A 26,195-nucleotide genomic window follows, 5' to 3' on the forward strand; every position below is an offset into this window, starting at 1 on the left:
ATTTATGAATGTTTTATTTATATGCAGCTGAGTGGTTTTTGAGAGAAAGATAAAAAATCCATATTTTACAAATAGAGAAATGAAACTGCATCCTTTAAGCATTCTGAACACAAGAATACTGTACAAAGTGAGACATGTACAGTACAATAACAACTGTCAAAGTAAAATATCAATAAAGATAAAAAGTAACCGATCATCGCTTTATTAGCATCTTCCTCTTGCATACTTTATGCACCAAAAACAGACATTCAACATCTTTCTGTGTATTTCATATTTCTGTGTGATCTCAGAGGCTGACGGTTTTGTTGACCTTTCTTGAATATGTGTGTAATACTGTATATGTCTATATTAACAGTGTTACATGTATTGTAGGCACATGTTATGATGTTGTCTACATTGCTGTCTTACTGGGGTTGTCAGGGTCAAATGTCATGATCTCCATGTGGATAAGACCTGATGCAGCCCAAGGAAGGAAACAGAGAAACAGTGTTAACACACTAACACACTTGAGATTTGAAGACTGGTAAATGATAGAATTTTAATATCAGCTTCAGCCCCTTTTGCTCAGCTATACTTACTCTTCCACTCCCCAACAGCAAGCTCAAGGCTCTCAAACGAGTCGTCATATCTGTCAGAGTCTGGTTCGCACTCTGGGTCATGATATTCAGCCAGGAAAGGGTGTGATAGTCCCTGCTTAGCCGTTAGCCTTGTCTCTGGGTCTAAGAGAAGCATCCCCTCAACCAGGTCTACAGCTGAAACCATCAAAACAGAAAACAATGTGTAAAACTAAATACTGAAAAATGGCGTCTGTATACATGCAACTTCAATTCATTTCACTGTTTTGGGGGAATGATGGATCACATTGGTGGATAAAAATTAAGTGATCACGATACTTGTTTTATTGAAAACAAGTCAATATGCAGGAAGCTTCTTGTACCATTTTCATCCATGTGTGGAAAAACATCTTTGAAGTTTTTCTTGTTTTGTGTTGGAAGGCCTTGCATGTATGATTGTGCCTGAAAAAGAGTTACAGTATGGAACAGAATAATTCATAATTCTCACAGATGTTATGCACACTATGCACAAATTCAACCAGAAATAAAAATTCAGTTCCTTATTCATGCCCATCAAATGAAAAAAAAAAAAATAAATAAAAATAAAAAATTGGACAACTATTTCTTGAAGTATCAAATGCGAAGACATGCGTATGAGACAAAACATACATCTTTACTTTGCATCCTCTGAACCAGGGAAGAGTTTGGAGTTCCTGTCAAACGAAGGATCTTCTTCAGCTGATCAATACCTGAATGTCCTGATTAAGAAAGTTACCCAAAACTCAACATACGACATATACACCTGGTGCCAGAGCAAGAACACGTGTGTAATAGATATATTCTGATAAGAACGGGTGGGAGGAAGGTTTAACTCTGGACCAGTTCCCAGTTCCTCACACAACCATTCACACTCACATTCATTCAATTTAGAGCTAGAGACGCACCTCTTCTACATATTTTGTTGATGTGAACAAGCAAGGAAACCAAAGGGAACAATGCAGATCAGGGCTTTGAACCGGTTCATGGAACTAAAACGAAAACCGTAAACTTTTGATATTTTGGCAGGAACTAAACATATTTTTATATTTTTTTAAATATTTTTTAATGTTCCAGAACAGAATCGGAACAGAAAATAATTGTAAACCGGTTAATACCGGTTTTTTTTCATTCTTGAAAAAAATATTTGACCTGATGTTTCACTTCCTGTCATTCACTGGATGCAGGATGAGAGCAGTGGGAACTAGCGGCCATCAGCAGCAGTTAAGAAAAGGGCAGTCTCCCAGTCACAATTTAATCATAACACGTAAACACTGCAGTATGTCGATCTTAAAAATGTATGATTTAGACATTAACTCATTGGCTGCAGTCATTTTCAGTGCAGTGTGTCCCCTACTGCCAGCGCTTTGTAGTAATATTGAGCTATGGGAGAAGTACAATGAAGATCTGTTGTTCAGCAATAAATGACATGACGGAAGTTATTCTTGTCTTATTTCATGTAGTGTCTAAGTAGGAGGCATAAGCCTTGACTACAGTGATATAACTGTCATAAAGCAATGGTGGAGTGCTGTGGTACTGTTTAATGTAGGGTAGGGATATATCTGTATAGTCTATAGTATATGAAGTAATTGCTTTAGTTGCCAATTTAAAAGTCCTTAAGTTACAGTATTTTGCGCACCATTCGGCTCATTGTATAAAGAGGCGCAGTCTAAATAACGGAGTTCATTTCTGTACTTTAACCGGACACACAGCGCACCTTATTGGTCGGTACATGCTAGCTAACAGAAGCAAAAAGGTGACTGGTTGAACTGTGTTGTACTATGTATTAAAATTTCTAAAAATACACCAACATTATTTTTTATATACGTTTTTATTTCTTTATTTTTTGATAAATCTGTGCTAAATCCTTCGAAGTCATCATCTTCGGTCTGCATTGAATATCTCGGTAGTTTCACCATTGCTGACCGTCTGGTTTCCGGGTGTCTGTCTGGAAATGATGCCGGCTTTAGCGAAACATCGGACAAAAGTTGAAGCAGACACGTTAATCAGACATCCGCAATCTACGCACATATTGTGGGTGTGTAACTCGCTCAGCACTGCCTCCAGTCCTGGTAAACGTGTGTTCACGTCTCTCAGCCATCACTCCACGACGCACGCAGCTTAACTTTAAAGGCTCTGTTTACACCGATGTCCAGCGGTTGGAGTTCTTTCGTTAATCCTCCAGGATGATGACAAGCTCTGAATTCAGCCGCTTGACGTGGTTTTTGACAGAAGCGGTGGTGTGGGCGTGCATGGAGTCACAGATCAAGAGAGATGCAAAGCGTGAAAAAAGCCACCCGATCTCTTTACGTGAACCGGAGCAACCGGAACTGATAACCTGGAGTTTACATGTTGCGTCGTAAGCGTGTCTCTTCGCTGACGCCATTGTCGGGGGTCTTTAGCCAAACAAATGTGGTTATGCAGCATACCTGCGGTACAGTACCGGCATATACCCTATACCAGTACCTACCGGAGGTGTGCCGGACGTAGCCTCGCGTCATGTTCTCTAATTGGTCCATCGCTGCCGGCGCACGTAGTGACGTAATACGTCCTATGTTGGTGGACAACAGTCGATCTGGCAGAGCGCTGACTAAAATCCCATAAAAAACATTTTTACAGATTTTGGAACTCCGTGTACACATAAGACGCTTAATGTTAAAGGTGTAGCGTTGATTTTTGAGGAATTTTAAGGCTTTTAATAGCATCTAATGGTGCGCAAAATACGGCACCTACATATTTATATATAGAAGGAACGTTATTAACCGGTTCAGGAACTTTATTCTTTTGTTCTAACCGGTTCAGGAACGTCAGTTTGTGGGTGAAACGCAAAACCGGAAACGTTATAATTCCGTTTCGGTTCGGAATTATAGCCTGATGCCCTGATGCAGATAGAGGGAGAACATAGAAAAACAGCCCTAATGAGGCAGCTAAATTTGTGACATCCCTAATGAGGGGCTAAAAGAAAAACATCCCAGGTCCTCAGTCTCAGAATGGGTAAGGATACTGTCTGCTCCTTGGAAAAGCACATGGCCAGTAATCATCTCAACCAGGATACAAGCGGCTGACCAGACGTCCACTGTCACGAAGAAAGCCGGAAAATATTTTAGTAGCAATATGTGATTCTCTGTTATAGCTTACGACAATACTTTGTATGGATTTTGGGGTGACTTTTTGTATTACAGGAGGTAAACAGTATATTACCTGTCTGGCTATAGTGCATCCAGTTGAAAATGACCTCTGGAGCTCTGTACCAACGCGTTACAACGTAACCAGTCATTTCACTCTCTGTCTGTCTTGCAAGACCAAAATCCAGGATCTGAGAATCAGTTACCAACATTAAGAAGTACATTTACTATCTTACATTAATTTTTCATGTATTTTGTTCTTTTAGTTAACATTTTTATACAAGACAATTCACAACAAGTGTGTTTACAAATCCAGACAGTACAGAAAATGCTAAACTAAAAACTACAGTTTCTACAAGTTTCATTGTCATATAAAAACATCTAAAAGCAATAGCCTTGGGGATGTATCACCCTCATAATATGAGTCCATGAGAACATGGTATTGGAATCACACTGGAACTTTCATTAGAAAAAAAGCTACATTTCACTATCAGTTCTCTTCATGATCTAGATCAAGAACTTTCGAAGTTAAGTCAAATTTCACACTTGAATAATCCATAACAGTTTTGCTAGAAATCAATTGTAGTCCAAATTCAGATTATTATTTATGTTATTACCGAATGAGTCTCATGAATGGGAACATTTTGGAGCATCACATCGAAAATATAACTTGGATCCAGATCAGGCTCGGGTGTCTACCAAATCTTTTGTGCATGTCATTGTGTTATTTCTGTCAAATGAATGTAGGCATTATTCATGAAGTTAATCTGGATGCAAATGATGGTCTGGATCACCACCTAAATCTAATGGACCCTTATTTGAGCCAAGCTCTTCCCTCTAAAAAATTAAGTCCATTCATTATTTTTCATGTTATCCTGCAAGTAGACAAACAAAATGCTGAGAAAGAACAGCGCACATTCACATTGTACACTTACCTTTAATTCACAGTTCTCATTCACAGCAAGGTTACCAGGCTTCAGATCCTAAAATTGAAATGACACATAAGATGGCAATAGCACAAATCCTATTTTTCATCCATCCATATTCTTCCGCTTATCTGGGGTCGGGTCGCAGGGGCACAGCTTAAGCAGGGAAGCCCAGACTTCCCTCTCCCGAACCACTTCGTCCAGCTCCTCCAGGAGAATCCCAAGATGTTCCCGGGCCAGCCGGGGGACATAGTCTCTCCAGCGTGTCCTGGGTCGTCCCCGGGGCCTCCTCCCGGTAGGACATGCCCAGAACACCTCTCCAGGGAGGCGTCCAGGAGGCATCCTAACCAGATGCCCGAACCACCTCCTCTGGCTCCTCTCGATGCGGAGGAGCAGCGGCTCGACTCGGAGTCCCTCCCGGATGACCGAACTTCTCACCCTATCTCTAAGGGAGAGCCCGGACACCCTGCGGAGGAAACTCATTTTGGCCGCTTGTATCCGGGATCTCGTTCTTTCGGTCACGACCCACAACTCGTGACCATAGGTGAGGGCAGGAATGTAGATCGACCGGTAAATCAAAAGCTTTGTCTTTCGGCTCAGCTCCTTCTTCACCACGACGGACCAATACAGAGTCTGCATCACTGCAGACGCTGCACCGATCAGCCTGTCGATCTCCCGTTCCATTGTACCCTCACTCGTGAACGAGACCCCGAGATACTTGAACTCCTTCACTTGGGGCAGGATCTCATCCCCAACCTGGAGAGGGCACTCCACCCTTTTCCGACTGAGGACCATGGTCTCAGATTTGGAGGTGCTGATTCTCATCCCAACCGCTTCACACTCGGCTGCGAACCGCTCCAGTGAGAGTTGGAGATCACCGCTTGATGAAGCCAAAAGCACCACGTCATCTGCAAAAAGCAGAGACGCAATACTGAGGCCACCAAACACCCTCAACGCCTTCGCTGCGCCCAGAAATTCTGACCATAAATGTTATGAACAGAATCGGTGACAAAGGGCAGCCTTGGCGGAGTCCAACCCTCACTGGAAACGAATTCGACTTACTGCCAGCAATGCAGATCAAACTCTGACATCGGTTGTGGAGGGACCGAACAGCCTTTATCAAGGGGTTCGGTACCCCATACTCCCGAAGCACCCCCCACAGAACCCCCCGAGGAACATGGTCGAACGCCTTCTCCAAGTCCACAAAACACATGTAGACTGGTTGGGTGAACTCTCATGCCCCCTCAAGGACCCTGCGGAGGGTGTAGAGCTGGTCCACTGTTACACGGCCAGGACGAAAACCACACTGCTCCTCCTGAATCCGAGATTCGACTTCCCGACGGACCCTCCTCTCCAGAACCCCTGAATAGACCTTGCCAGGGAGGCTGAGGAGTGTGATCCCCCTGTAGTTGGAACACACCCTCTGGTCCCCCTTCTTAAAAAGGTGGACCACCACCCCAGTCTGCCAATCCAGAGGCACTGTCCCCGAGGTCCACGCGATGTTGAAGAGGCGTGTCAACCAGGACAGCCCCACAACATCCAGAGCCTTTAAGAACTCCGGGTGGATCTCATCCACCCAAGGGGCCCGGCCACCGAGGAACTTTTTAATCACCTTGGTGACCTCAACCCCCAAGATAGGAGAGCCCGTCTCAGAGAACCCAGACCCTGGTTCCTCACAGGAATGCGTGTCAGTCGAATTGAGGAGGTCTTCCAAGTATTCTCCCCACCGATTCACAACGTCCCGAGTTGAGGTCAGCAGCGCCGCTTCCCCACTATACACAGTGTTGATGCTGCAATGCTTCCCCCTCCTGAGACGTCTGATGGTGGACAAGAATTTCCTCGAAGCAGTCTGGAAGTCGTCCTCCAAGGCCTCGCCGAACGTCTCCCATGCCCGAGTTTTTGCCTCAGCAACCACCAAAGCTGCATTCCGCTTGGCCAGCCGGTATCAGCTGCCTCAAGAGTCCCACAGGCCAAAAAGGTCTGATAGGACTCCTTCTTCAGCTTGACAGCATCCCTTACTGCCGGTATCCACCAACAGGTTTGGGGATTGCCGCCACGACAGACACCGACCGCCTTACAGCCACAGCTGCGGTTGGCCGCCTCGACAATGGAAGCGCGGAACATGGTCCACTCAGACTCAATGTCCCCCGCTTCCCCCGGGACATGGGTGAAGTTCTGCCAGAGGTGGGAGTTGAAACTCCTTCTGACAGGGGATTCTGCCAGGCGTTCCCAGCAGCCCCTTACGATACGTTTTGGTCTGCTAGGTTGGACCGGCATCTTCCCCCACCATCGGAGCCAACACACCACCAGGTGGTGATCGGTTGACAGCTCCGCCCCTCTTTTCACCAGAGTGTCCAAAACATGCAGCCGCAAGTCCGATGACACTACCACAAAGTCGATCATCGAACTGCGGCCTAGAGTGTCCTGGTGCCAAGTTCAGATATGGACACCCTTATGTCTGAACATGGTGTTCGTTATGGACAATCCGTGACGAGCAAAGAAGTCCAATAACTGAACACCACTCGGGTTCTGATCAGGGGGGAGGCGTTCCTCCCAATCACGCCCTTCCAGGTCTCATTGTCATTGCCCACGTGAGCATTGAATTCCCCTAGCAGACCGATGGAGTCCCCAGTGGGAGTGCTTTCCAACACCCCCTCCAAGGACTCCAAAAAGGTTGGGTACTCTGAACTGCTGTTTGGTGAATAAGCACAAACAACTGCCAGGACCCGTCTCCCCAACCAAAGGCGGAGGGAGGCTACCCTCTCGTCCACCGGGGTGAACCCCAATGTACAGGCGCCAAGCCGGGGGGCTATAAGTATACCCACACCTGCTAGGCGTCTCTCACCATGGGTAACTCCAGAGTGGAAGAGAGTCCAACCCCTCTCGAGAGGACTGGTACCAGAGCCCAAGCTGTGTGTGAAGGTGAGCCCAACTATATCTTTTCGGAACTTCTCGACCTCACACACCAGCTCGGGCTCCTTCCCTGCCAGAGAGGTGACATTCCATGTCCCAAGAGCCAGCTTCTGTAACCGAGGATCGGATCGCCAAGGTCCCCGCCTTCCGCCACCACCCAGCTCACAATGCACCCGACCACTATGGCCCCTCCCACATATGGTGAGCCCATGGGAAACCCATTTTTACTTCTCATAAATATAAACATAGTGTAAAATACATTCATTGCTTTCTTGCTCAAATTATATGAAATATTTATAGAGGGTGTTGTCAGCTGGTCATTATAACTAATAATGACAAAAAAGAACTAAATGGTCAAAGTAGTCAGTTATCTCACTTGTAATGGTAAATTGTCGAAGAAAACGATGAGGAAAGTGTGTGTAGGAAGAGAGAGAAGAGGGATACCAAGAGTATAGGAGTGAGAGTAGGAACGTTGAATGTTGGAACTGTGACAGGAAAATTTAGAGAGTTGGTTGACATGATGCAGAGGAAGAAGGTAGACATACTGTGTGTCCAGGAGACCAGGTGGAAAGGTAGCAAGGCTAGAAGTTTAGGAGCAGGGTTCAAGCTGTTCTATCATGGTGTAGATGGGAAGAGAAATGGAGTAGGAGTTATCTTGAAGGAGGAGTTTGTTAGGAATGTCCTGGAGGTAAAAAGAGTGTCAGATACAGTGATGAGTCTGAAGTTAGATATCGAAGGTGTGATGTTCAATGTTTTTAGTGGGTATGCTCCACAGGTAGGATGTGAGCCGGAGGAGAAGGAGAGATTCTGGTTGGACTTTGATGAAGTGATGCAGAGCATGCCTAGAAGTGAGAGACTTGTCATTGGTGCAGACTTCAATGGACATGTCGGTGCAGGAAACAGACGTGATGAGGAGGTGACGGGCAGGTTTGGTATCCAGGAGAGGAACGCAGAAGGACAGATAGTGGTTGACTTTGCAAAAAGGATGGAAATGGCTATAGTGAATACTTTCTTCCAGAAGAAGCAGGAACATAGGATGACCTATAAGAGTGGAGGTAGGAGCATACAGGTAGACTACATCTTGTGTAGACGGTGTAATCTGAAGGAGATCAGTGACTGTAAAGTAGTGGTAGGTGATAGTGTAGCCAAACAGCATAGGATGGTGGTGTGTAGGATGACTCTGGTGGTGAGGAAGACGAAGAGGGCAATGGCAGAGCAGAGGATGAAATGGTGGAAGCTGAAAACGGAAGAGTGTTGCATGACTTTTAGGAAGGAGTTAAGTCAGGCTCTGGGTGGTCAGGAGGTGCTTCCAGTTGACTGGACAACTACAGCTAATGGGATCAAGAGACAGGTAGGAGAGTACTTGGTGTGTCAACTGGAAGGAAAGTAGACAAGGAGACTTGATGGTGGAATGAGGAGGTACAGAAGTGTATACAGAGAAATAGGTTAGCTAAGAAGAAGTGGGACACTGAGAGGACTGAGGAGAGTAGACAGGAGTACAGGGAGATGCAGCTTAAGGTGAAAATAGATGCAGCAAAGGCCAAACAAGGGGCTTAAAATGACTTGTATGCTAGGTTGGACAGCAATGAGGGAGAGACTGATCTATACAGGTTGGGAAAACAGAGAGACAGAGATGGGAAGGACGTGTAGCAGGTTAGGGTGATCAAGGATTGAGATGGTAGTGTATTGACAGGTGCCTGTAGTGTGATGAGAAGACGGAAAGATTATTTTTTTCTTTCATTTTCCTCGTTCATCAACTCTTCAGAGACTAAAAGAGGTGGCTTTTGTGGACCAGGAAGTACAAAAAGATTAGTCAGAATGAAGTGAGAAAGGCTTTGAAGAGGATGAAAAGTGGAGGTACGGAAGTGTCTAGGAGATGTGGCAGTAGAGTTTCTGACTGGGTTTGTTTAACAGGATCTTAGATAGTGAGAAGATGCCTGAGTAATGGAGGATAGGTGTGCTGGTGCCCATTGTTAAGAACAAGGGAGATGTGCAAGAGCTGTGGCAACTACAGAGGAATAAAGCTGATGAGCCATACAATGACGTTATGCGAAAGAGTAGTTGAAGCTAGACTAAAGGCAGAAGTGAGCATTTTTGAGCTTTATTAGAGGAAGACCAAAGAGGAGGTTTATGGATGTAGTGAAAGAGGACATGAAAGTAGTTGATGTGAGAGAAGAGGATGCAGAAGACAGGGTTAGATGGAGGCAACTGATTTGCTGTGGCGACCCCTGAAGGGAAAAGCCGAAAAGCAAAGAAGATGATGTATGTGTATGTATACCTTAAACACTTCAAGGTGAAAACTGATGATGATTACACTGTAAAGGAGCAGCTTGATGCTGTTGCGATAAGGTTTTACATCCAACTTAGGTATGATGCGATGAGTCCACTAATCTAAAAAATAATTGGTGATTTGTCGACTATCAACATTATTTGTATGTGGCAGCCCTGATGAAGAGCTATTTAAAGAGACTCAATATTGACTGCAACTGTCCTTGACCTAGTTTGAATCTTGAGTAAATTGCTAAACATGAAATCACACTTTAATTTAGATGTAAAAAGCAAGTTTTTATATTGAAAAAGAACAAAGATCACTAGTGTGTGATTTCACTCAAAACGGTCTCTGGATGAAAGATGATTGTCTGACCCTCAACTCTTGTTTTGCCTCTCCCAACCTGACACCAAAGCGTAACAGTAACAGCTTTACTGTGACTTCCATACTGTGACAACAGAATTTCAGCTTTATTGATAAGACTCTAACCCATCACTCCAGCATTGACATCAACCTTCTGGCCTAAATCATGCAGACCTGCCCATGTAGCTGATTAGTTGATTCATTTAGAGCAAGAAAGCAAAAAAAAAAAGTTTCCTCAAATGCCAAACTATTCCTTAAAGGGACAGGAAAGTCAAAATGAACCAGGTGTATTATTTGAAGTACCGTATTGGCCTGAATATAAGACGACCATGATTATAAGACAACCCCCTCTTTTTCAAGACTCAAGTTTGAATGAAGACTTTCTGAACACCAAATTTAATTTTTATACAGAAAATAATTACAGTACATCTGAAACAAATGATTATAACAATATATTCGAGAGAAAAAGCATGTTATTTTGCCTCATTCAAATCAAACTGTTTATCACATCTTAATCTGAACATTTAAATATGTAAACTAAAGTGCAATTACATTTGTAAATGAATGGTGAATGGCACCAACCTTGCTACCATCCGAGAACCGACCCACTTTTCTCCAAATTGTCGCAACGTTTCTCCATTATCTTTAATCTCCTGTTATTTTCTTCTTTTCTCTCTTACCGCTATTTTTATTTTTCTTCTTCGTGACAGGGGTTTGCTTTGGCCTGGAGAATTAAGTTCAGCATTCGCTTTAAAGCTATCTGGCGCCATCTAGCGTTGTGAATGGGTATAATGTCTAGACCCCAAATGTGAGACAACCCCCACTTTTTCAGTCTTATTTCAATGCAAAAAACACCGTCTTATATTCGGGCCAATACAGTACATAATTGAACAACATTTTTTGTGTCATTATTATTTTTTATGATCAATGGGGACCTTGGCCAAACCAAATACAGTATATCATAAGTTACAATGCATGCTCTCACAGCGGAGGTGACACGATTGTAGACATCGAGGTGAATATGTAACAGCGTCATTATATAAATATACAGCAACCGACAAAGTAACAAGCCAACATTGTCACATTCACGAAATTATCTAAAATCATGTCATCATCATTAGATACGGAAAGGAGATAACGCCCCAAAATCTGAGTTCACTGTTTTAAATTAGTAACGAACCCCAGGGAAAACAAACCCAATCAACTGACCTGTCTACCACTTTTGATATTGTTTACTTTTCGCGAGTGCCATAATCATATGATAATCTGGTCATAAAAACATTTATGTAATACTTCCAGTAGTTCCAGACATGAATTATCTACTAAATCTTGGAAATTCAGAATAAGTACTATGGGTTGTCCAAAAATGATGTCATCTTCAAATCTCTTTCAAAATAATCCGGGGTGAAGTGCTAATGGCAGATTCTTGGATCTTTGGTCATTTTGACCCTGTTTATCCTTGCTTTCCATTGCTTTCCAATCTTTCCAGTAGGTATTTTTAAGAAAGATAGATTGTCATCTTTGTGTCTAACTCCTGTGGTGTTGGAAAATCCATTCACTTCACAGGTAACCCTGACTTTATCAGATGCATCGCCTCATTGATCGTATTGTGCTGTAATGGCTGCCCTGAATGATGAAGCGAAGGGTGTCGTCGATGACACATGACCCCACGTGACGGTGCTGCTGCAGTACAGATTTTAAGGTGTCTTGACACCAGGGATGATGCCAGACATCAGGAAATGTTTTTATTTTTACATAATTATAAACAAAATATATATTACTTCACAATGAGTTTCCTGTCCCTTTCAAGTCTTTCACATTTTAGGTAAACACACACTGATTATGAGCGACAAAGGAAGCAATGAGCACTGTATGAAGTCAAAATACCAACCCGATGAATGATCCCCGCAGAGTGAATGTACTGTGAAAAGAAAAAAGACAAATTTGTAGTCTTACTTACACAATACAAACCAGCATACAGAAAATACTGGAGAGCACAGACCCACATGTTAATGGCTCTCTAAATGGCATGGTGTGGACCCACACAGCGATTCGTGGTATCTTTCCCACGCAACAGCAAAACCTTTGATTTTCTCAGACCAGAGAAAAGAGCTTAAAGGACACATACATGCAAGATAACATCTCACAAAGAAGCATTTGTAAGACGTCAGTTCTGTTTCCTGTTCAACCATTTCTCATGTCCAGTGAGTACTCTTGGTTATACACCAACTAGCATCAAGTGGAAACGCAGAAATAAGGGTACAGTAGTCATCATCCACAATGTGTTTGAGAATGGCATTCATAGCTGTTATACTTACACTTGATATAACATGATATAACCTTGTTGAATAAATTGAAAGTGATGAGAATCTAGTCTGCTCTGTAAAGCTACTTTTCTAATATAAACTGTTGCACTCTGGTTTTGGAATAATTACCTTTAAAATAAATATTTTGACCCCACTATAACATGTTCAATATACACTGCCTGGCCAAAAACAAAGTCACACACTCTAATATTTCGTGGAACTGCCTGTAGCTTTGATTGCGGTGCGCATTTGCCGCGACATTGTTTCGACAACCTCGTACAACGTCAAGGCATTTATTTCAGTACAGAATTGCATTAATTTTTGGCCGAGTTCTTGTATTGACGATAGGAGTCAAACCACTCTGCAAAGTCTGCTCCAGCACATCCCATAAAGTCTATGGCATAGACTTTGAATGGGGTTAAGCTCAGGACTGTTGGGGCCAATTGATGTGTCAAAATGATTCCTCGCGCTCCCTGGACCACTCTTTCACAATTAGAGTCCGATAAATTTTGGCATTGTTGTCCTGGAATATGATCATGCCATCCGGGAGAAAAAATCCATTTATGGGATTGCCTGGTCATTCAGTACATTCAGATACTCAGCTGACTTATTTTTATGATATTGCTGAGCCTAGACTTGACCAACCGAAGCAACCCCTGATCATAACACTGCAATTTGCTTATTGAAACCCAAACGGTGACTTTTTTTGTGGCCGAGCAGTACACAGTTACACAGTAGTACAAAGAGATATGAGCTGCTTGACCTATGAGTTATTTGAGATACCAGCCGTCGCACTGTCCATATTTTTGTTCAACATATGAGCAAAATCTGAGACAGGAGCCGTGCATCGCGACACCACCGCTAGTTTGTGTATGGATACAACATCAGCTGAGACAGGATTTCCTTCTCTTTTGGAGATTAATGGCGTGGTGCCCATGTGCTCGTGGCTTTTTTTTCTTTTCATAATCATTGTTTACGCAACTTATACATAATTAATTATGCACAGGCGAAGTTTGCATGCCCAGATAGCCTTTTCACTCTGTCCCGGTTCCGCTACCGGCTCCGCAACGGATCCGCGAACCGGGCCCGGAACAGAGTCCACTTGCACAACGGGACAGACCCGGAGAGGACAAGGACCGTGGACCCAAACTGGATTGGGCGCGGAGACAATCCGGATCCCTTCATAAAGTAGCTCAGTCCTGACCCAGAATGGCTGAGCAGCTGATCCTGCGCTGACCCGTTCCGGAACCATTCATGAAGCGGCTCATCTGGCCCAGATCCTTTATTAAAAATGGCTCATTTGGCCATAACGAGCAACAGAAATATCCAAAATCTAGCTGACCCACATCGATGTTCTGAAAAAGCTTGAATGCTTCCCTTAATCAGTCTGCCTTTATTAATAAGAACAAATCATTCAATACATTCAAGACATGAACATATATTAGATCACATTCTTAAACCCACACTGTGAGTCTTTGGTTAAATTGTCATATGTAGCAGTGTAATAGCTTTGCTACACCGGAGAGCTATCAATTATCAGTGAGACTCATCTGAAAAGAGGTCAAAACATACTGTAAAAGTAAAACGTAAGTATGAATTGTATCCCGAGCTTTTTACTGCCAAGTCTATCTACTCAATTACAAAAGAATACCATGAATGATAATCATGACAGGAAGACATGAAAACCAAACATGAAAAGATTGCGTTAACTTGGAACTGGTGGGTCCTCATTTGAAGTACCAGGATGCCGCTGGAGTTCCCCCTGTCAGCTGCGAGGTTGAACCAGCAAATCGCATGTCTGACTGCGTCTTCTTCAGTCCCAACACAGCCACTGTGTCTCTTTTACAGCATCTGAAATCACACAAATTTTCACTTTCCATGAACTCCCACAAACCCCAGGTTTTTTTTTTCCAGAATATACTGATTCTGATCCTTTTTTTTCTGATGGTCGCAGCTACAGACAGCGGGCACCGCTTCTCCAGTTAATTTCCAGGTGTCAGTGCACCTGGAAGTGAGACGGCCGGCTGCAGTGACCACTATGAGTTTACTGCTTCAGCGGAGCACAGAGGAAGACAGACAGTGAAAACAGCATAACTTGCTCCAAATGAAGGGAGGTTAATGAGGAAAACCGCTGTATAATAATGAGTGGACAGAGAAATTTATATTTATTCTTCCGTCAGGCAGTTCAAAACCATCATGCCTCCTATGCACCGAATACGTAGCATTAATTGAAAATGGTAACGTGAAGCACCACTATGAAACAAAGCACTGAACTTTTGAGCAGAGTTGTCCCCTGAAGACCGAGCTGAGGGCAAAATAACAGAGCAAAATGCAAACAAATGTTCACTAAAGGTATGGTGGATTTTGGGGCGACATAAAAAATCTTTTAGTTGTGAAGGAGTGCTTAAATGCTGTCGTTGAAACATTTTTAAAGGAAAATAAAAAGATGAGATGTGTGAAAAAAAGCAGACAAATCCCGATTTCAACTTCAACAGCAACCGGAAAATCACAAATATTAATAGCTTGATGCAGCTCTTCAGAGAGCACCATGCATATCTTTAGCCATTGATGAGCCTACAGATGTTACTGGTAATGCCCAGTCTTTGTGTGTGTCAGGTTCCTTCACAAATACAAGGAGCTCCTTGCTGGGTGTAATACCACTAACACACAAGAGGAGGGAACATGTATGCAGCAATAAAATAGATGCTGACAAAGAGGGGCATAGATCTGAAGCGGTTGGTATCTATCACCACTATGAGGGCATGGCGGGAAAAGATAGGGGAGCTGTGCCCTGGATGAAAGGGGACAACCCAGGTACCATTCCTTACCACGGTCTCATCCATCAGACTGCACTCTGTGCCACAATTTGTGAAAATTTTGCTGAATTAAAGAGCACAGTGATGAAACTCATGAACTTCCTTAGGGCATCCTCAACCCTTCAGCATTGCCTCCTGAGAGGATTTCTGGAAGCTGCTGAGGCAAAAGCCTGCTACCACACAAAAACGTGAGGTGGCTGAGTAAAGGCAATGCACCGCAATGCGGTTCTTGTCTATTTAAAAAGAAAGAGCAGCTTTTTAGCAGGGCAAGAGTCAGATAGCAACACGGTTTTCACTTTTTTTGCAAGATTAGTACAGGCTGTACTGTATATGGCTGACTTTTTGGTTGACATTACATCACATCTCATTGAGGTCAATTTCAAGCTGCAGGGACAGAATAATTCAGTTGATAAACTTCACTAAACGGTTCAACAATTTCGGCCTTAGACGGCAGCTCCTCCTGTTAATCCAGAATCCAAATACTGTTCTAGGCTCACCAATGAACAGCGACTTGTCTGCATGAGAATGGCACTCAGTCCATTCCAACCAAGACTTAAATGAAAGTCAGGCCAGTCTCATGCCCCTTTCTCTCATGAAGAAAGTTGTTTGTATTTTACCCTTAAAGAGACACCTTTTATTTATGCTTTCTGAAGATATTAATGTTTTTTTACTCTAAGTGTAGATCTTCTGTTATTTAGGCTGGGAGCTCTTTAATTTATGAGAAAAAGGGTTATTTAGCTCTGTTTGCACTTTATTTTTAATTCTGAGGTTAGTGTGTGTTCTTCAATCTTACATAAAGGCTATAAATGTATTTGCCTGCGTCTACTTTTATTTATGGTAAAAGAGCTAGTTGTGCACTCAGTTAAATAATATCCTGCATTGAAAATTGATAATACATGATAATGTGTACATAGGTGCTGGCTATAAGCCTTATACTAAAAAGGACATTTTAATAACTGGACCTACATGACTTTTAATTGAATACCCCTGCCCTAGTTAGTTGAATATCATGCATATACATGTGTGTACAGGCTCTGAACACACAAATACACACAGGGGGCCTGTTGGCATGCAGGGGAGGTGGAGTGACGGGCAGCTCTTTTGTGGTGTGCTCATATGAGCAACTTGGAAGGGGGGTGGCATCTTGCTCAAGAGCGCCTCGCTCAAGGGCACCTCGGCAGTGCTCCGGAGGTCAGCTGATGCCTCCCACTGTCTCCAGGTGTTTTTTGGGCGGGAGCGGTAATCAAACCGCCGATCTCAGAACATTGGATGACCCGCTCTACCGCACGCTGTACCACTGACCCACTGCCACCCCCAGTTGTAATGTTTTAAAAAAATGTGTGTAACCATTGCCTTTTAAAATGACATTTTGCTGCCTGACATTATGTGTCCCCATTTGCACTGTTGACAAAAGTCAGCTAACAGTGAACAGTGAAATTAAAGTTATAGCCAGAAACTCTTTAACTTGTTAGTTTTTTTATTTTTTATTTTATATACTGATTAGGATCCCCGCAGTGAAGTTAGTAGTTTAACTCAGTGTAAGTGCTGACATATGTATAAAGAATGATCTTCATAACTAATATGTTTTAATTTACTCTTGTTGCAACTGACAAAAAACCAAATGACGAAACAGCTGCCGCAGGCTAAACATCAGGGATTATGATGACACACAAACCAATTAATTCCAATTCACTTCTGAATCCAATCGATAATCTTTTGTGTATTCCTACAAAGACAATAATACAGAAAACAAAAATGTCAAATGCATTCAGATGTTCAAAGCATTCAAAACATCCAAAGCAGTCAACAGAAATTCTCACCCCATGCCATAACTAAAAGTAACCGGTGAACACAGGTGAGTGGCATTAGTTATTCATTTCTGAGGACACACCCATAGTAACACTCCTCCCACCGAGGAGTCTGGGGCTTGCATTGGAGCGCCGAAACAAAGTGGACATCGCTACCCACAACTCTATTTCACTCGTTCTGACATGACACCTCCCCACACACCTGAACTGTCTTCTTTTCCTTTGGGCTTTTCCCTTCAGGGGTCACCACAGCGAATCAATTGCCTCCATCTAATCCCGTCTTCTGTACCCTCTTCTCTCAAACCAACTACCTCCATGTCCTCTTTCACTACATCTAGTGATGGGCAGATGAAGCCACATGAAGCATTGAAGCTTCTCATCCCAATCGGTTCACGCTGGTTCGAAGCTTCATGAGGCTTCATTTGCTCTAGTATGACATCTACTGGATGGTAAATATCAGGTAGCATGAGTTTGAAGTGTGTGGCATTTTGCAGAAAGCCTGTTAATAAAACTGTCAGCAAAATAAAGAAGTATGCAAAACATATATTTTAGTGATTGTAATATATACATGTATGTATATATATATATACACACACACACACACACACACATATAGAAATTACATACACACCGGCAGTATGGCAAGTGATTATTTGGACATGAGGAAAAAGAAGATAAACCTGTACGGTGAGGGGAGGGTGGTCGACGTTGGGACAATGATTGTACTCCTGTAATATTGAGGTATGACCAGTGATTATGCTTTGGTGTCATCACTGGTTTTTATTTAAAAACAACAATTTCTCTACTGTGGTAGGTTCCACTTCCTGATTCTCTCCATACCTCTCTCCAAAATATGTCTGACTCTATCCAAATTCCAAACTGTCTCCACAGTAGCTAACCACAACTCTCCACCAAACAACCACATTCTGAATGGAGTGTGATCGCTTTATATCGGTGTTCATGCACTTGTCACGAGCCAAATCAGTCACGTGGTATCAGCCGCGGAGGGAAGCATTCCTGTGATGGAAGCGTCGATACAGAACGTCACATCCGAAGCCTCACTGCCCGGCGATGCTTCGGTCATCCTCCTTTTCAGCTCCTCCCTTAGATGAAGCAAGCCTCGATACGCGCTTCACGGGAACGCCCCTCTCCTAGTCGGCACACGCTTCGGAGCTTCGATCCCCAGCGTCACATCACTAACTACATCCGTAAACCTCCTCTTTGGTCTTCCTCTAGGCCTCCTGCCTGGAAGTTCAAAACTCAGCATCCTTCTACCAATATATTCACTATCTCTCCTCTTGACATTTCCAAACCATCTCAGTCTGGCCTCTCTGACTTTATCTCCAAAACCTCTAACATGTGCTGTCTCTCTGATGTACTCATTCCTGATCCTATCCATCCTGTTCACTCCCAAGCAGAACCTCAGTTCAGAGTAAATACACCTGAACTGTGTTCACTCTAATGTGGTTCTCCAGGACTGGATTAAAATTGCTTAGCAAGGCATGTAGCTCATGTTCAGTTCTCCCCTCCTCCCAGATATAAAAACATTTTAAAATTAACTTTAGCTGACTAGTTACCTTAATATGTTTGAGAATCACTTAAGGTAACGTTAATGCTAACATTGATGCTAGCTTTGTACCATTAGCAAGCCTAATTTACCATAAATGAACATTTCAGAAACAATGAAACAATTGGCCTTCATCTATGATCAATATAATTTTGACAGCATGACGAAAGTACACATTGAATATATTTTTGATTGTAGTCTACTTACAGCAAGTAGCTTGATCAGCAGTTTCCTGATCCGGCGTCTGTGGGCGGAGAAAGGTGTGTTTGTAATGCCGTCATCCAGGCTTCGTAATGTTGTGCTGAACAGTCACGGACCGTCTGCATGTCTTACTCTCCGTCCACACGTAACCGCATAAGGGCGTTGATCAACACATTTATAGGCAGAAAAACCGGGACGTGTGGAAATTCCTCCTGGAAGATGACCTCCATCACAGAGTTCTCTCACCAGAAGACAGCGTGTCTGACCCAGAACTGGGGTAGGCGTCTTAGGCGAGGAATGTGAATGAATGAATGAATAAATAAATATATAAACTTTATGACTCATAAAGAAACAGATGAACAAATATTCTACTGTCAATCATCAACGCATCTTCGACATGGAGCTTTTATATCTCAGAAAATAGCCTGTTGTCGTAGCAGGGACACGCCCCCGGCTGGATGTTTCCCGGCTCCAACACACCTGATCATTTGAATGAGGATCAGGTTTGTTGAAGCTCATCATCGATCAGCTCTTCATCATTGGTGTCAGATGCTATCCATTTTGCGAATCCGCCTGGCGTTCATACCGATTCCACAGTTTGACGGTGCGCTGCCCGCAATCGGGCCGTTTTCTGTGCGCATCCAAGTGAGCAAGTGAGCCGACGAGGCGCACCTGCTGATGTTTAGGCCAGATCCGCCCCAACGTCGGGTGCTTTGTGGGTGTTTATTAGTTGATAAAAATGTTTTTCATAATGTTTGGGCTGGGGGCTTTTTTTATTCAAGGCTAAACCCAATTAAAATGATTTTAATTATTTTATATGGGGAATGTTTCATATACGAGCTCAGTCATGGAATGAACTAAACATGTACAGTATGTTGAGGTGCAACGGTACATCAAAGTTAGCAAACAAGCTCCTTTTAACACATCCAGCTGGTGCAGCGCAACACGTTCATCCTTTTCTGTCCCCAAAATAATAATTCCAAAATTTACTCCTTTTCTAACACTGTTTTAGTCTCCATCATCATAGAAATGTCTCTAGAGCTGCGAGGCTCTTCCCCATTGTAAAACCTCAGTATAGTCAGTGACTCTAGCAAAGTATCCAATGGCTTATCAGAGCTTTTATCAGCAGAAAGAATGATGTTGCCGATGTTAAAAACAAACAAACAAACAAACAAACAAACAAAGAATTACCTGTAAGATAATAAAAGCTAAAAAAACAAAACAAAAAAAAACCCAAGATAAAAACAGGTAACCATGCAGTTACCCAGTTGTTGTGGGTACACTGTTGAAGTAATGGAAGCTTATAGTTTCACTGATAAATTTTGCTGAGCCTCCAAATACAAGATCATCCAAGTAATACTTGCTGTATCAGGCAGTAAAACTGTGAGACCGTACACAGACTTTAATATTGTGTGGTTTCCGTAGTTAACTAAATGAGAAATAATCTTTGGTACAGTAGTTGAATCATAATGTAAATATGAATAGTTCAATTACTAGCTTTGTTACATTTATATTTCTCTACCTACCAAACAATTCTAAACAGACTCAAACAAACTGATTAAAACATGCTTGACATGGTTCTTTTCAGATGTTTTGACCCAACTACCGTATTGGCCCGAATATAAGACGGTGTTTTTTGCATTGAAATAAGACTGAAAAAGTGGGGGTCGTCTTACATTTGGGGTCTAGACATTATACCAATTCACAACGCTAGATGGCGCCAGGTATCTTTAAAGTGGATGCTGAACTTAACTCCCCAGGCCAAAGCAAACCCTTGTCACGAAGAAGAAAATTAAAAATAGTGGTAGCACGAAGAAGAAAAATAAAAAATAGTGGTAAAAAATAAAAGTGAAGAATATAAGAGAGAAGAGATAAACAGAAAATGGAGAAACGTAGCGACAATCTGGAGAAAGGTGGGTCGAGGATCTTCCAGGTTAACCGGCAGCTGAGGAGAAGTTATGATGCAAACTTCAAGATGATGGTGATAAATGAGACAGAGTCTTCAAACAATTGCAAAGCGGCTGTGAAATATGGTTTCACAGAGTATAATGTACGGAGATGTACTGTAATTATTTTCTGTGTAAAAATTAAATTTTGTTTTCAAAAAGTCTTTTTCAAACTTGAGTCTTGAAAAAGAAAGGGTCGTCTTATATTCGGGCAGATACGGTATACACCAGCAAAGAATGGATTTCATGAATTATAAAAAAGAAAATCGAATGTGGCCTATGGATTGCATATTTGCTTTTTGCTGATGGTACAGTCCCTCTGGACATGCCTTGGGTCGTTCAGACCCAGGGTGATCAGCCCCTTTTGACACAGCTTATTCACGATGGGACACTGTTGGAACTGTTGGAACATTCTTTCTGTTACAAAGACGTAACTGTGATTTTTTTTTTTAAATAGCAGTAATGACATTGGTATAAAGGGCAAGGAAGTAGATCAGCATGTGGGGAGGATGTTTGACAAAATAATATGTGCGGGACCTGTAACAGAGGATGTAAAAAACTGCAGTAGCAGTCACCAGCTAATCAAAGAGGAAACTCAACAGCAATGTCTTCAAATTGGGGAGATGAAGCATCTTTTGTCATTCTTTTTTAGATATTCAGTATTTTTTTTTGGGTGAGACATTTCACTTCCATTACTATCGTTGCCCTTTACCTCAAAATTTCAATTCTGTCAAATATTACAGCTGAAAGCAGTTGTTTTTGTATAGGAATCTTTGTAATTGTCTAGTTTATGCATCATTTTCGTAGCCTATGTTGATATTGACACTAAAAACACAAGCAGGGATCAAGTAAATAAAGGCAGCAGTACCTTGAGTCCTCTTAGAAGCTGGTAGAACAAGTATGTGATGATGCGATCAGTTAATCTCCGCCTCTTCATGATGTGGCCAAGATCCTGGGCTACAAACGGCATCACAATATAACTAGAAAAAGAATAGCAAGTAGTGAGGGAGAAAAACATTGAGAACGATGCAAAATATGAAAACACAAATATCATTAAAAAGGTAAGGGACAAAATGCAGGAAAAGAGAGGCACAAGATGTCCTCCCTATGAAAATGAAATACACTATACAAAAAACAACCAAAACAACTATCAAACTGCTTTCCCTCAGGCATTTTTGCTTGAACATTTGAAACATGCACACACATGCACACAAGATCTCAACAAGCTACGACACCCTGCAGAAGAATGTGTCCTCAAGCATCAACTCACAACGTTTGGAATTTTTCCAGCGTGGAGTCTGGTGTGAACACATCAAGCAGGCAGATAACCTTGAAAAAGAAGCATATAGAAGGAATTGATGTCTGTTGAAGACATGTAACATAAAACATGCAGAACCCAGTTAAACATATATGTCATGATTATAGCTCCTAATTTTCTGTGGTTATTGAGATTTGCAAACTAGTCCTTGAATTAATATTTCTTCATGTTCTCCATTTCCCAGAGATCATCTCTAAAGCATCAATGGAACAAGCTTTGACAGCACTGTTGTGATTTGCTGAGAAATTTGGGCTCATGCCAAAGAGATGAGTCCCTATATTTACTCTAAAAACAAAGGAAAAGCTGATAACAACAGATTCAGGGTGTCACATTACAGTATCACCTTAACTGAAAAATACACACGTCCAAAAAGGTCACGCAGTCCAGAGTATAAATTGTAAATGGCTCATTTATGTTTACATAAATACTTCTGCATTTTTTAGCACCATTACAAGATTGAAAGTCAAATTGAAAAATAAATTCACTATTTTGTCATTACATGTACTTACTTTTTTCTGTCCCGTTATATTTTTGTATGACTTTGTACTTTGTTATCCTGCTTTTTATGCTCACAAGCATGTGTGCATGTGTGTGTGTGTGTGTTTGTGTGTGCGCGTCTAGCACACACACACACACACAAACACACACACACTTCTGATAAATATCTAGTTGCGATGTTGTCCTCAGCTTAATGCTGTCACTAAACTGTCATTGAGTGGATGTTTCATTTGTGATTCATGACAGTTAGCCTGATATATTTGCACCAAGCAAGACAAAAAAAATAAAAAATTCCACTATGTACATATAATTTTAAAGCTCTGCAAAACATTGGAGCGATGCTGTCAGCGCTGAGGTTATCAAGATTTCACATTTTCAGATGTTAGCAGGACACTGATGTGGAAATAAAGGACAAAACGTGAGCAAAGTCAGACATTCTGCTGTGACATACATATGACTAAAGCAGGTAAAACAATGTCAATTTTCACATTGCTCTACTTGTCTATCCGTTAGCATTGCTCATTAGTTTTACCCAAGAATTAAATCATTTTCATGTTGTTCTTACATTCTCATGCTGTATGTGTCGCAGCAGCCTGAGTTCCCTGTAGGCCCTTTTGGTATGAATGAGTGACTGGAAAGGACGGTGCAGCTTCTTAATGGCCACCTTCTCCTTTGTCTTCTGATCAATAGCAGAACTACATGGGAATAAAACACCATGAAAAGGGCCTGACACAATGACTCATAAGGCTACAGATGTAAAGCCTAACTGTGATTGATCAAGAGTTTTGATTATATAATGTTGAGGAATAGAGCAGCATGTGTCAGTGTCACAGTCACAATATTTCACAGCACCATGAGACAATTTCAAATAGTCTAAAACAAGTGTATCATCATCATTATAGTGTCAGTGGTTGATTGGCGAGTGAATTGACTTATTTCAGTACTACTGTAAACATGTGTTGTCCTGCCTGTGTTGTCCTGCCTGTGTTTTACTGCCTGTGATGTACTGTCTGTTGTACTGTCTACTGTGGGTCAGAGAGGACTACAATTTCATCTGTGCTGTATGTCGTGCATATATGATACATTTGACAATAAAGCTGACTTTGACTTTGACTTTGATGCAGACATGAAACGTGTTCTGATTTGCATTTTTACCACAACCATCTCCATGCCAGTAAGATAAGCTTCTTTCCCATTTAAACTTTAACAATAAGATATTTTTTGTCCCAGAACTGATACAGGTTGGCTTGACAAGATAATAGTAGAAGTGCTGACTATGTGCTGACTGGATATGTTCACCATGTTTGGCTGGTGCTGTTGTGACCTTCCATTACTGAAATCCCACCTTATTTTCCAAAGCACAATAAAAACTGCTGTACAGAAACCATCCCATGACGCTGTCTTTATTTTTGAAACTCCTTTTCAGTCTCATACTTTTTTTCATGAAAAAATATTGCATGTTTATTTGGTCACCTCTTGGATAACGTTGGAGTCTATGCATCAATTTGTTTTAATCATGGAAAAGAGTCTTGACACATTTTTTTTGTAATACTTCTCATTACCAAAATTATCTCATTTGAATTAGAAGTACTTTTCTATAGTTTTCAAACTTTCTCAAGACAAAATATCTACAAATCCATCAAAACTATTAGAAAACCTCTTCTGAAAGATATGAATGGAAATAACCAACAGGCGACAAATAATTGTTGCTGGAGAGGATTCCAGATTAAAATAAACATCTGAACATCTAAACTGAGATGATCCTTGCAGGTTGGGCTCCTCCGTGATGCTGGAGGACATTCTTGTTTGCCACACAACCTGCATTGACTTGCTGACTTTCCTCCGGCGGACAAAGACGCTCCTGTTTGCAGGGCGTCATCTGGCCTCATGCAATAAAATCAAAAGGTGGAACGAACACTAAACATTGAATAAATGTCGAAAAGTCCGAAAACATTGAGATCCCTTGACGATTTTCAGAACAGTGACCATCTGGTTTTATCAAATATTCAATCAGTTTTCTCATAATTTGAAACGAAGGCTGTGTATTTTGGGGCTGAGTAACTGCCAAATAAATAAATAAATTTCAAATGCACTGTTATGTAAGATAAAACATTTCACTATGAGAGGTGCGTTTATTATTTAACACAGTGAGAATAGGTCACAAACAACTTTCACATCATAAATGTCAAAACAGGCCTAATTATAGATCATGTGTGCCATTTCACGATAAATAGATTGAAACATATGAAAGACGCGACACAAACTCCGCCATAATCTCCCGTCGGGTCACCTGAGGCGGAGACGCTCCCACCGGGTGAACTCACCACACTGTTCCGTAAGCTCCGGAGCCGACCGGCCGCAGCGTCGCGTATCTCTGCGGGACGTCCCAAGTGGTTTTCTGAATTTCCATACTGTGAAAGCCCTGTCTGACGGATGAATCCCGCTCTGCCGACTCCATAACGCGCGTTGGTTTCAATGTCCACTCGGATTTTGGTCATAACACGTCTTTATGTCTTGGACTCTGAACCTGACAGGTAGAGCGCATGGAACCGCCCCTGTCTCTCCACATCCAGCCCCTCTGAGATCTCACGACCAGAAATCCTCGTTTTCTCATCAGCCGTAATGACATGAAGGCACGTACTGCTGACTTGGACTGCCTATCCCTCTTTCATATTGTAGTAAATACCAGTTTTAAACAACGAAATTACAGTACAGATGAAAAAAATGATGCAATAATAGCATAAATTCGAGAGATTTTGACATGACATATGTCTCTCTCTGCAGAGTTCAGAGGAAGCTATATACTCAACATAAGTATCATCACAACTCTAATTAGTTCACAAATCAATTTTGTTAAGCTTTGTTAAATTTTACTGTAACATATATTTTCTTCATCTCCTTTTGGCTTTTCCCTTCAGGGGTCGCTGCAGCGAAACAGTTGCCTCCAATCAACCCTTTTGCATCCTCTTCTCTCACACCAACTACCTTTATGTCCTCTTTCACGACATCCACAAACCTCCTCTTTGGTCTTCCTCTAGGCCTCCTGCCTTGCAGTTCAAAAGTCAGCATCCTCCTACCAATATACAACCCCTAGCAAAAAGTATGGAATCACCAGTCTTGGGTGAGCACTCACTCAGACATTTTATTCTGTAGAAAAAAACTGAGATCACAAACACAAAATAATCGTAAGGTCATTCCAAAGTGCAACATTTTGTCATTCAAAAAACACTAAAAGAAATGAAGAAAAACATTGTGGTGGTCAGTAAATGTTACTTTTATAGATCAAGTAGAGGGAAATAAATATGGAATCACTCAATTCTGAGGAAAAAATTTGGAATCACTCCATTTGAGTAAAAAATAAGGACACACCCAGTCAATTTCCTTTCCTTAACTGGGCACCTGCCTCAGATGAGATCTGCCCATTAGTCAGCAGTTAAAAACAGTGCAGTTATCACACCTTGAGGGTTGCTGGACCAAGTGGATTGGCAAGAAACATGGCTCCAACAAGACAGATGTCTCTTGAGACCAAAGACAGGATTATCAAACTTA

The 26,195-nt window shown here is 42.0% G+C and overlaps 1 protein-coding gene across 1 annotated transcript; it reads right to left on the reverse strand.

Moving 5' to 3' along the window:
- zgc:171775 (STKc_p38 domain-containing protein) lies at positions 1-25,233 on the reverse strand. Its single transcript, XM_068341165.1, has 12 exons — positions 24,971-25,233; positions 23,212-23,341; positions 22,101-22,159; positions 21,699-21,810; positions 12,078-12,107; positions 4,651-4,698; positions 3,792-3,906; positions 3,595-3,666; positions 1,224-1,303; positions 938-1,016; positions 579-752; positions 1-453 (listed from the first exon to the last, which is right to left on the reverse strand). The coding sequence occupies exons 1-12, from the start codon at positions 25,102-25,104 to the stop codon at positions 392-394; spliced, it is 1,095 nt and encodes a 364-aa protein (XP_068197266.1). The 5' UTR covers positions 25,105-25,233; the 3' UTR covers positions 1-391.
- Between the last annotated feature and the right edge of the window lie 962 nt (positions 25,234-26,195).

The sequence above is a fragment of the Antennarius striatus genome, chromosome 2 (assembly GCF_040054535.1).
Source record: "Antennarius striatus isolate MH-2024 chromosome 2, ASM4005453v1, whole genome shotgun sequence".
Taxonomy (NCBI): Eukaryota; Metazoa; Chordata; class Actinopteri; order Lophiiformes; family Antennariidae; genus Antennarius; species Antennarius striatus.

Coding starts and splice junctions, on each gene's coding strand:
- zgc:171775 (XM_068341165.1), bottom strand. CDS start 25,104: ATGGAGTCGGCAGAGCGGGATTCATCCGTCAGACAGGGCTTTCACAGT. Junction 3,667..3,791: donor GATGCACTATAGCCAGACAG/GTAATATACTGT, acceptor TCTTCGTGACAG/TGGACGTCTGGTCAGCCGCT. Junction 1,304..3,594: donor GCTTTTCCAAGGAGCAGACA/GTATCCTTACCC, acceptor CAGGACATTCAG/GTATTGATCAGCTGAAGAAG.